The 12,043-nt window shown below is 47.0% G+C and overlaps 1 protein-coding gene across 1 annotated transcript in view; it reads right to left on the bottom strand.

Moving 5' to 3' along the window:
• Positions 1 to 2,138: 2,138 nt before the first annotated feature.
• Rasgrf1 (RAS protein-specific guanine nucleotide-releasing factor 1) overlaps positions 2,139 to 12,043 on the bottom strand; it is a 129,624-nt gene continuing 119,719 nt past the window's right edge. The window contains exons 25-27 of the mRNA NM_001170531.1: positions 9,058 to 9,175; positions 8,068 to 8,136; positions 2,139 to 2,555 (exon numbers count right to left, since the gene is read on the bottom strand). Of these exons, the coding sequence (NP_001164002.1) occupies positions 2,463 to 2,555; positions 8,068 to 8,136; positions 9,058 to 9,175 (280 nt within the window). The 3' untranslated portion in view covers positions 2,139 to 2,462. The remainder of the gene's footprint in view (positions 2,556 to 8,067; positions 8,137 to 9,057; positions 9,176 to 12,043) is intronic.

The raw sequence follows: 12,043 nt of genomic DNA, 5'->3' as shown, positions 1-12,043 counted from the left end.
GTGTGTGTGTGTGTGTGTGTGTGTACATGCGCACATGTGGCACAGAGTGCATGTGGTCAGAGGCCGTTTTCTCCTTCCCCCATGTGAGCCCCAGAGATTGAACTCAGGTCGTCAGGCTTGGCAGCAAGATCAGCCTTTGCCTGCTGGGCCACTTGCAAGCCCTCTTCCAAGTTCCTATGGCTTGATTTCCTCTGCTGTACTCCCCACCTCTTTTCCAACAACTTGAACACCCTGCACGTTTGTGCTAGCATTTCTCAAACACTGTAATTCTCTCATGCCTCGGGGACTTTCTGTATGCCTCTCCCTCTGCATGGCATGCCCCTCCCCCAAGACCCCTTTCTGCCTGGCAAGATCACTTTTCCTCAACTTTGATGCCTTCCCTCGAGTGGAACTTCATTACTCTCCCCACTTTGACCCCAGCACTCTGGTCTTAATCCCACCCGTGTCTGGCAGTGTGGCTCTCATAGTCTGTCTTTCTAAAAGATAGCTACACATTTCTTCCCTTCCTGTTTCCAGCAAGAACATACATCCTCTCTCCTTTCACCAGACATATAGAATGTTGTATGTCATTCTGAGGCTTCTGGGGCTGGTTTGTAACAAGCCTTGCAAATTTCTTCCTGAGACTTGGAGCAGTCACTCTTGGGATGCAGCTGACATAGGGCAGGACACTCAAGTCACATAGGATGCCACTCTGAATGATCCTGTTGACAGTCCCAGAGCAGCACCTGGCCAAATGTCAACTTCCGGCTGTGTGAGGCAGCCATCTTGGGTATCTGGGCCTGCGTACCTTCCTATGACTGAAGCCCTTGCTACTGTTCCAGACCATAGTCTAAGGGCAGTCTCCACACAAGAGCTGCTAGTGCAGGCCAGTCAGCCCACATAAAGTAGTACAAACAGTTTAAGCCACTCTGTTTCTGAGGGGTTTGTTTTGAGTACAGTAGGTGATGGGATCAGTCAACCTCATCAGACCAAAGCAGGGATGATGTCACTGTCATTTGAGAGCTCTGGTACTAGCCCAGGTAAGGAACAACTCTCATCCAATATTTTTTTGTGGGAACAAACTAAACCAAGCAAAACTTACCATTTATCCTGAGATAGAATAGGCTTACTAACAAGGGGTAGTGAGGAAACATATATTTTTATAAAAATGGAAATGTTTTTCTAAGCAAGCTGTAAGTTGAGATATTTTGGGGCTTGAAATAGGATTCTCATACCACTAGGTATTGCTTACAGCAAACGTTGTTTGTCTGCTGCAGGGGAGAATGCCTGCCACTTCTGAGTGAACCTGTATTCTCTCTACTGTCTAATGTTAAAAAAAAAAAGTCATGGTAATCTTCACAGAATCAAGCACCACCTTAGCATATTCCTGCTAGAAGGCATTTAGACAAGACTATACTATATGCAATAGAAACACTCCATTTTGGTTTCCTAATTCTATATCACGGGACTAATTACTACACGGTATACAGACTCAGGGTATCTCAACATAAGCTTGTAATGACTGCCAGGCAGCTGAAAAAGGAGAAGTGACATTTTTATGTTCCTGACCTCCAGTGGAGGCTGGACAGAAGTTAGCCGGGGTCATCACAACTTGGTGTTCAGATTACATTTTCCAAGAGAACTTCTAGGGACATGTCCACCTCTACTGAGCCTGCTTTTCATGCTATCTGGTGTTAATCCTCGGGCTGAGAGCAGCACGGTGCTAGAAGTGGTGGCATTTGGTGCAAGGGTCATGGTTTGCAGCAGAGAGGACTACCTTCCAGCCAGGTTTACTGGGAGACAAAGGGGGACTGTCGAGATCTGCGATTCTGGCTGAAGAGGCTGCTTTGGAAATTGACATCACCGTCAGCAGGAAGAGGTGTCAAGGACTGGACTTGCAGGTATGGCTTTCCCTTCCCTCCCCCTGCCCCACCCAGTTATCATGACTATGTGGAACTTGTTGGGGAGGATGCCTCCGTAGTCTGAGACCAGGGGCCTGGGCTGGGCGGGATGTAGCAGGACTGAGTTTGAGATTTGTGTCATATTGGTTCTGTCTCCTTTTCTGACTGAAATGAAGGCCTGGGAGAGCTGACAGGGAGTACGGCCGTTTGAAGGAATAGGCTTCCCAGAAGATGGGACAGAGTCTCAGAGTGCAGACATTTGTATTTTGAATGCAGACATTTATTCTTCGGGTTTACACGACAGGAACAGATTATATATTCTCAGAGAGGCGCACACCGCAGAACAAGTACAGAGGAACACGAACGGTTCTTCTACAACATTACATGGTTATTCTACAACATCACATAGCAGGTGTTCACAGAAGCGGCTGGGGTTACGGCATGGGGTTACGGCATGGGGTTACGGCTGGGGTTACGGCATGGGGTTACGGCATGGGGTTACGGCATGGGGTTACGGCATGGCACGGCGCAGCGCAGTGTGGCGCAATGTGGCGCGGTGCAGCAGGGGTGGGGAGTGCAGCCTCATGTGGGGAGTTTTGGTTCAATTCGGAGGGAGGCCTCATACAGACTTTCGTCGTCCAACACAAAGGTTTCATCCACTAAGTACTGAGTTACCTGAAATGAGAGAAAGAAACAATAGAATTGTGGGACTTCTCAGGCTGTGGAAATGGGTGTCCTGTGAAAATTTTCTTTTTCTTCTTTCTTTCTTTCTTTCTTTCTTTCTTTCTTTCTTTCTTTCTTTTCTTTTCTTTTCTTTTCTTTTTTTTTTTTTTGAGACAGGGCCTTATTCTACAATCCAAGGCTGGCCTGGAACTCACTATGTAGCCCAGGTTAGCCTTGAGCTTGAGACCATCCCTCTATTCTAGTCTGCCAAATGTAGAGATTACAGATATACATCACCATGCCTTAATGGAACCAAACTCTTTTGTAGGTTCAGGACACACACGTGTGGGATATACATTTTTGGCCTCCTCTACTCCCTAAAGGGGTCTTGTTATGAGACAAGGCTAACTCTAGCCTCCAACACAGGATCTCTTGCCATAGCTTCCCAAGTGCTGGCACTACCATATTTGGCTGTGTTAATATAACTTTTCTTTCCACCTCCTCCTCTTCCCCCTCCTCGCCCTTTCCCCCTCCTTCTATTTTTAAAGATAGGGTTTCTCTGTGTAATAGCCTTGGCTGTCCTGGAACTCACTATGTAGACCAGGCTGGCCTCGAACTCACAGAGATCCACCTACCTCTGCCTTCCTAGTGCTAGGATTAAATGGGTGCATCACCACAGCCAGCATAACTTTTTTTAAAAAAAATTATGTCTTAAGATTCATTTTGTGTGTATTTTGCTGGAGTTAGAACTACTGAGTTATATCCACAAGTTCCTATATTCTCTTAATAAACAATCTTAATAGTAATAAACCGTACATGGTAAGAATGAGCCTTGATTGCTTTTCTTTCTTTGCTTCCTCCCCTCTTTCTCCTCTTCTCCCTCCCCCACTCCTCCCCTCCCCCTTCTCCTCCTCCTCCTCCTCCTCCTTCTCCCTCCCCCCCTCCTCTTCTTTCTTTTGTTTTAGTTGATCACTTGAGGAAATGTTTTGGACTTGAACAGAACAAACAACTCCCTGATAGGCCAATTGTTGAATCTAAGTGGCACGTTGATGGTGTTCACAATTCTTTCTGTTTGAACAGTTCCTTTCCAATGCCCTACAGCAGGATTAAACGGTATTGTGAGACTCATCTCAAGCAGGACTGTCTGGGGGTGGGGAGGACTTGTGTAGGCTTCCATGGCTGGGACTGAGGCAAAATGTTAGCATGAAAAATTGAGAATGGTCGCTCTGGGAAATTCAGTTATCTTTCCTTGGGCCTGTCCACTTTCCTCCTGATTCCAAGTCTTTGCTAAGTTCCTGTACATTCAAGGAGAGATCAGAGCTCTGACCTCTGGATCCAAGGTTCATGCATTTGTCAATTTGGAAGCAAGCATGCCTTTTTCCCTCCACAGAAACCAAGAGCAAGAAGGGAAAAGAAATGGTCCCTGCATTCTCTGCTTGCAAGTCGAATGACAGCTGTTTCAGGGGAAATCAAGCCTGCTGCTTTTTGTCTTGGGGAACTGACTCTGTCACCATGAAGGTCAGAAGCATCTGGATGCTGATTGACAGTAACAGATGGCCTGTCCACTTTCCTATGTCTTATCAACAGCTCACACCCTGCATATCTAGGAAGACCACCTTTTATCTGACGGCACTCAGCCTGTAGGTGAAGACAGGGTGACCTATGGCCTCATCAGATGAACTAGTCTTCCAGCCCTAGACAGGAGCTCCATGTAAGGGGATCCTAGAATTTATTGGAGTACTCTGCTCCCAGAACAGACTGGCCAGTCCTTTCCATGAATACATAGTGCAGTATCCCTGTGATGCTCCCCTGGAGCTGGAGACTGGTGGTAAAGCCATCCCTGCAGAGACACTTGGTAGGTCTGAAGGAGCAGTGGTGTTTATTTGGTCTGAACCTCAGAGCGTGGGAGAAGGTTAAGGTGGTGGTAGGAGATAGATGAGAGCCTTGAAATTTGAGGATAACTTCTGAGACTTTCAAGGGTGCCATGTTCATTATAATGCACAGTGTGTGAGACACCAACATAGTTCCTCCAAATGCTGCTAACTTTAAATGGATAGTTATGCCTTAATATTATTATTTTCTCTCTGTGATGTGTGTGTGTGTGTGTGTGTGTGTGTGTATGTGTGTGAGTGAGTGTATGAATGTAGGTGTGTGCATATAAAGATCAGAGGACAACCTTTTCCAAAGACTCTTTGGGTCTCTGCTGTGCACTGCTGTGAAGTCAGTTTAGTTGGCAGGTGTGATGGTTTGAATAAATATGGCCCCCATAGGCCCATAGGGAGTGGCACTCTTAGGAGGTGTGGCCTTGGGGTAGGTGTGGCTTTGTGGGAGGAGGTGTGTCAGTAGGGGGTGGGTTTGAGGTCTCAGAAGCTCAAGCTTGGCCAGTGTGTCACTGTCACTTCCTGCTACCTACAGATCCAGATGTAGAACTCTTCAGCTACCTCTCCAGTACAATGCAGTCTCCCTGCATGCCACCATGCTTCCTGCCATGGACTAAACATCCAAGCCTGCCTCATTTAAATGTTTTCCTTCCTAAGAGTTGCTGTGATCACGGTGTCTCTTCACAGCAATAAAAGCTTAACTAAGATAGCCTGAGTGTCTGGAGATTTTCTTTCCCAGTCACAGGAGTCAGAGACTCCCATCTTGTCATAGGAACATGGTGCTTAAGAACACAGTGTGAACATGAACTGTGACTGGATTTTATGGGCTTTGAGGATTTGAACTCAGGTCCTCATGCTTTTATAGCAAATTGTTTTACCCACTCAGCAAATGGTTCTCAACCTTCCTAATGCTACGACCGTTTAATACATGTTGTGGTGATCCCAGCCACAAATTATTTTTGTTGCTACTAATTTTGCTACTGTTAAGAATCATAATGCCTCCGTCCCCAGCTCCGAAAAAAAGAAAAGAAAAAAAGAAAAGAATCATAATGCCAATATCTGTGTTGACAGATGGTATTAGGTAACTCTTGTGAAAGGGTCGTTTGTGCCCAAAGAGGTTGTGATGCACAGGTTGAGAACTACTGCGCTAGGCCATCACCTCAGCCCTTAATCTTTATTATAGGCTAAATGATGTGTGGCTGGGGATGTAACTCAATGCTTGCCCAGCATGCTAGAAGTTAATTCTAGCCCTCAGGAGGTTGCTAGATGTGGTGGGAGGCAGAGTGAGGCCAATCTCTATGAGCTCAAGGCCAAGGTGGACTACATATTGTGCTCCAGGCCAGGCAGACCACAGACCACACACATTTTTGGCTTAGACCGGGTGTGTATGTGTGTGTGTGTGTGTGTGTGTGTGTGTGTGTGTGTGGTGTGTGTGTGTGTGTGTGTGTGTGTGTGTGTGTGTGTGTGTGTTCTGGAGATTGAACTCACATCTCTGGATGGAATCATCTTGAGTATCATGATTCTTCCTCTGCCATGTGTTTGCTAGTATAAGAGCCATCTTCTCATAAAGAATCACTATGACAGTCATGACAGGTAATTGACATACAATTGCCTGATATACAAGTCATTCAAATTTCAAGTACCCTTCAAATCTTCATAGAGTCTTCCAAGTACTTGTACATTATTATTATGTGTGTATATGTGGTGTGTGTGTGTGGGGGGGCATTCATATGCCATGGTGTGCATGTGGATATCAGATGACAACTTTTGGGAGTCAATTCTCTTTTTGTGGGTTTTGGTGTGTTTTAACCTAGGGTAATATCGTGTGTGTGTGTGTGTGTGTGTGTGTGTGTGTGTGTGTGTGTGTGTGTTTGCACACATGTGATTTTTCCTTTTTGCTCTATGAGGTTGGATGGAACTTCATGGGCTCCATGAGGCCTCAAGCATGCTAAGCAAACATCCTACCACTGATTGATACTGTGGCTTTACTTTTTTGTCTATTTCCCTCCAGCGTGCAAACTCATGAGGACAAGTACTTATCTATTTTGTGCTCTGTGCTTTATGGCCTGAGACGGTGCTGGAAGCACAGTACTCCTTCTATAGATAGGTGTCTGTTGAGTGAATGAAGAGCAACATACTAATGGCCCAGTTAGTTCTCCATGGATCTTCTCTACATGGCAGAACAGAACATGGCACAGAATTAGAGACAGGTTCTCTCTTTTATGTAGCTATGACTGTCCTGGAACTCACCATGTAGACCAGGTTGGCCTGCCTTGAACTCACAGAGATCCTCCTGCCTCTGCTTCCTTGGTGCCTAGATTAAGGATATGTATCATATCATACCCAATAACACTTTTTTTTTTTTGAGACAGGGTTTCAGGTAGTCCAGGCTGGCCTCAAATTTTCAATGTAGCCAAGAATGTCCTGGAATTTCTTGATCCTTTGCTTTCACCTTTTAAGTGCTAGTATTATAGGCCCTGATCACGTGCCTGGATTTATGCTAGGGATCCAACGCAGGGCTTTATGCATGCTAGGCAAGTACTCTGTCAACATCACCAACTCCAACACAAGAGTTGGGTTTGGTTAGTAGCAGAGAAAGACAAAAATGAGCTAGATGTCCATCCACATAAAGGATTAGTGAGAGGGATGGCTGTCTTTGCAACTTTAAACAAGGGTAAGTCACAGGAAGGAGTGACTCCAGACATATGAGAAAACACAATGGCGCTGGGCCATGAATGGCAAGTAACATCATAGTGACATCATAGTAGAGAAAATATGCTGTGTTTATGAACTGGCCCAGATGTAGACTTGAGAAGAAGGATAATCTTGTCTTTGGGAGGAAATATATGTGATTTCCGCGACTTGGAAGTATAATACTTTTCAAGAAGAGAAGTATCTGGGACTGGGGATGTGGCTCACTCTCCTGACTTCCATTTGCAAAATCCCAGGTTTGAGCTTCATTCAGCCCCATACAAAAAGAGCATGGTGGTGTCTGCTTATTTTCCTAGCCCTTGGGAGACAGAGGCAGGAGTATCAAGAGTTCAAGGTCGTCTCTGGCTACATATTGAATCTGAGGCCAGCAGGGGCTACATGAGACTTTGAAAAACGTCAACCAAAGGCCAATTTACCAGGCTGATCAAGATGGCCCAGCTGGTAAAGGCATTGCTGACAAGCCTTGTGATGTAAATTCAATTCCTGGAATTTATATGGTGGAAGGAGAAATGTGACTCCTACAAATAGTCCTCTCATTTCCACGGGCACTGTGGTACATGTGTATATGAACACACACACACACACACACACACACACACACACACACACACACACACACACATGCACACCCTGTGAACTGAAAAACAAGCAAAACCGCAACTAACCAACCAACCACAGGGGATGTCCAGAGCCCCTCTAGTCTTGTGGGAGAGCAGACATTGTTTTAAGCCAGCCCTCGGGATGTCAAATAAGGCAAGAATTACAAGGAAGGACCAGCTTGTTTAATGGCCAGGGGACAGGGATGGTTTCCTGATGGAAATGGCATATTTAAGCTGGACCATGAGGATCCTTGAAGGGATGAGGGAAGATGCTTCAGAAAATGTCAGAAGCCTATGCCGACGCACCACTGTGAAGGAAAGGAGACTTCTTACCTTTGGCTGGGGCTCGATTTTGTAAGTAGTCTGCTGAAACTGGCGAATCTCGCGGATAATATGGGAGATCTGCAGGAAGGCAGAAGAGTTTTAGAACAGTCTGCTCTCCTTTGTTGCCTTAGGGATGGAAAGGGTCATTGGTAGCTATATCTGAAGTCACGCTGGCTCCTGGAAAACTCCGCTGGCTTTCTTTACACCAGCCATCTGTTTCTGAGGTGAAATCTGTTTGTGTGGGGGACAGCTGTGCTGATGTGTGCATGCATGAGGCATGCGTGCGTGCATTTTAAAGAGAACTCCCTCAGTCAGGGCTGCAGATTTCCCAACACCACTACAACACAAACGTCAGGCTGCCAATCAGAGTGGGTGCCAGATATGTGGGTGTCTAATGTGTGTATGCCAGGATGCAGAGCATGAGGGCTTCTCTCCATCGCCAAGATGGAGTTGCTCATCTGTGTTGGAAAGATACCCTTTTTATTACTATGTAAGCCCATTTGACAAAACAGGTGCAAATAGAGGCTCTGTGGTTGGGGTGAGTGAGAGACATGGACAGCTAGGAGTCCTGTGCCTGCTCAGAGAGGTCTCCTTAGATCCTCTCAGCCTCGTGTCATGGATCTTTTGGAGCAGATTTGAAACTTGCTTTCTTGAATGGTGGTGTTGCAGAGTGACTTTTCCATAGTTACACAAAACAAGCATTTCTGTGTCTATTAAAGGGTGAGGATGAGGTGAGCTTTAAGATCAGACCCAGCTCTTCTTTTTTACATAGGTGAGCTATCTTGCCCTCATCCATCCTCCCCTATAGGGAGGGGTACTGGACTGAAGTGCGAAAGGCAGGTAACACAGGGCTAAGGATGTTAGTGTCAGCCATGTTGTCAGCCATGGTTTTACTGGAGGCCTTTTGAGCAGCAACTGGCAGCACAGGTTGTGCTGGGGCAGAGGCTGGGTGGTTCAGTCTGGAGTGAGTTGTGCCCCCATTTGCCCAGGGACACATACCATCCTCATCTTGGAGAAGTTGACCAGGCCGTCCTCTGTGTAATTGGGTGTTCCTTCCTCGAGGAATGCCAAGTCGGTCAGGTACATCCCCAGGTAAGGGACACAGGGTGGATCACAACTTGGAAAGAAATGGCATTCACAGTTTTTTACTTAAGGAAAGGGACTTCTGCTAAGAGAAGAGCACTCTGCATGCAGATTTTGCCTGGATAGAGGCAAAGGGATTGGTAGTTATGAAGAATCACAGGGCACACACAGGCATTGATAGACTCCCAGCCATGCTGGAGTGTAGGATAGTATGGAGCTGCCTGGGCCCTCACGCACAGGCTATGAGAAAGGGTCTTACTGGAATCTCCTCCCTCTATGACCCCAAATGCCTTTTTACTTCTCTGACATATTCGCAGTGCAGTTCCCCATCTGTTCCCCATCACCTCCTGGTTCACAGTTTTTCCCCACTGTTATTCTGTGTTTAGTCACCTCTGGGAAGGCTGTGCCACCCATGCCCAAGTTCCAGCAGTCACTCAGTGCGGCGTTCCCAAGACCTGTCTTCTTGTCACCTAGGTTTGAGGGCCAAAGCAGGAAACTCTGGCCCTCTGACCATTTTCCTGGAAGTGTCTTCTGGAAAGGGTGGGGGAATTCTCAGGGTCTGTAGTTACAAGAGATGAGACTCTGGTGTGATGGACCAAGCCTCTGATGTGTAGCTCTGAGCATGGGCTCATGTCCATGTACCATGGCAGCTTTCTGGTGCCTTGGGTGTGGAGGGGTGTTCAGGGGGAAGGAATAATGGGTTGATGATGGAGTGAGCAGCCACCACCCTCCTCCCTTCAGCAGCTTTGGGGGAGCTCCTGAGATAGTCCACTATGGCAACCTCTTCTCAGCTCAGCACAGAGATGCCAGAGGAATTGTTCCTCTGGCCACTTGAGACTCTTGCTATGGTATGAGGTACAGACCTTGAACCTGTCTCCATCTCCCCTGTGCTGGGATTAAAAGTGAATACTATCACATCTGATTGTGTTGTTATTGTTTTTGCCACTGGGTCTCTCTACCTAGCCCAGGCTGTCCTGACCATCAAACCTGATTTTATTGATACTGGCGAATCAAACTTAGAGAACTAAGTAAACACTGTACCAACTAAGCTATATTCCCATTCTGAATTGCTTAGGAGGCCATCAATAGATAACTATCTAGTAAGATCGTTCTTGAACAAGGATGCAGCATTGCCCCACTGTTAAGAGTTAATCCAAATGGACCTGTCAGTCACTTGGACAGGGAAATGCTGCTTAGGAACCTGTTCCTGAGATCTTTTAGAGTGAGATGCCTACCTAAGCCTGTAGGTCACCACAGTGGTCAGTCCCCTTCTTGCTCATTCTCATCCCTTGGGCATGTATCTTAAATGCTACTGTGAACTCCATATATTTCTATATGTCTTCTACACTGCACTGAGAATCCTGCCTGAACTTTTGTTTTTTGATGGAAATCACTAAGACCAGTGAGATGGAGTGTACAGAGTAAGAACCCAGTGACAACCCAGTGATGAAGAAGATTTTAGGGATTTATGAATGGGGTGTAGACCCTTCAGAGATTTATGAATGGGGTGTAGACCCTTCAGAGATTTATGAATGGGGTGTAGACCCTTCAGAGATTTATGAATGGGGTGTAGACCTTCAGAGATTTATGAATGGGGTGTAGACCCACATGGGAGAGTCACTACAAGACCCTTTGGGTAGGTCACCATTCCTGCCTGAAGACTGTTGTCAGTTAATTATCTTCTGGTTTTTGTTCCTTTCCTGGTGAAACAGACGCCCCAGCATCACTGGACATGGTTTGCTCTCCATCTTCACAGAGCAGATCTGCCTTACATAAAGACCTTGGTTCCCAGAAAACCCCTGAGCTCTCTGCCCTGTGCCACAGGCAGCAGAGGGCTCGAGGGGAGGCACTTACACAGGCATACAGGAGACCTGAAAGGGAAGACAGTCAGGAGAGGGTCAGACAGAATGGGAGCCACGGAGACAGTTAGGTAGCAGTAGTGGCTGCGGTGGGTGAGGAAGCCGTGTGAAGGAGGCAGATGGAGTAACGCCCAGAGGCAGACGGACAGTTGGTGAATGCACAGGGGCAGCTCCGTACAAGCACAGTCCACAAGGGCTCCAGGGAGCCCGGGCGGAGGAGAGACGGCCGGATAGCACAGATGAGTTCAACATCTGTCTGAGGACATAAACAAAGTTGAAATGGTCAAGGCAATGGCACACTGAGCCAGTGAAGGATGGACAAGAGGTAGGGCAGAAAGGAAGCAAGAAGAGGAGGCAGGTGAGGCTGACTGGGAAGAAGGAGTTAGCAGGGCATTCCAGCCAGTGTCAAGGGCTGGAGTTGTTGGCTGTCCCAGGCCAATGTACAGTACTGGGGCTCTTATCCGCTCTGGTCAAGAGATCCCTTACAGAAGGGAAGAGAGTATTCCTGGAAGCTGGAGGGACCCAGCATTTCCAAGGTCCAGTGAGAAGCCAGCCAGCTAGGAACGAGACAGGGACCGATGGGAGTGGAACCTAGTATTGACGCCTGAAGAAACCATCTCTCAGGACTAATAAAAGCAGAGCATTGTCTTTTCAGAGTCCACATCTCATGAGTACGTGGCCAAAGCGAGCCCAGTCATTGCTTTCTTGTTAGTGGTACGCGAACTTCATGAGATGGTACCCAAGGCAGACTTCAGAGTACTGGTCTTGGAGACCAGCAGAGGCCAAATCCAGGCTCTAATGCCATGGCCACCTGACCTTGGCATGCACCCCCATCCTTCATTTAGGAAGACAGGATGGAGCGAGCTGTCTTAGGGTTAGGGTACACAATGTCTGGAGATGTTTCTGGTAGTCTTAAGTAGAGAGATGTCATTAGCAGCCCATGGAGCAAAGCCAGGGTGTGCCTACAAATCCCACACTGTACCAGGAAACTCTTGAACACAGAACCATCCTGGTCCAAGTGACAACAGTCCTGGAGTTGAGAC

The sequence above is a fragment of the Rattus norvegicus genome, chromosome 8 (genome assembly GCF_021556685.1).
Source record: "Rattus norvegicus strain SHRSP/BbbUtx chromosome 8, alternate assembly SHRSP_T2T, whole genome shotgun sequence".
Lineage (NCBI taxonomy): Eukaryota > Metazoa > Chordata > Mammalia > Rodentia > Muridae > Rattus > Rattus norvegicus.
This window is presented reverse-complemented; position numbering and strand designations above follow the sequence as displayed.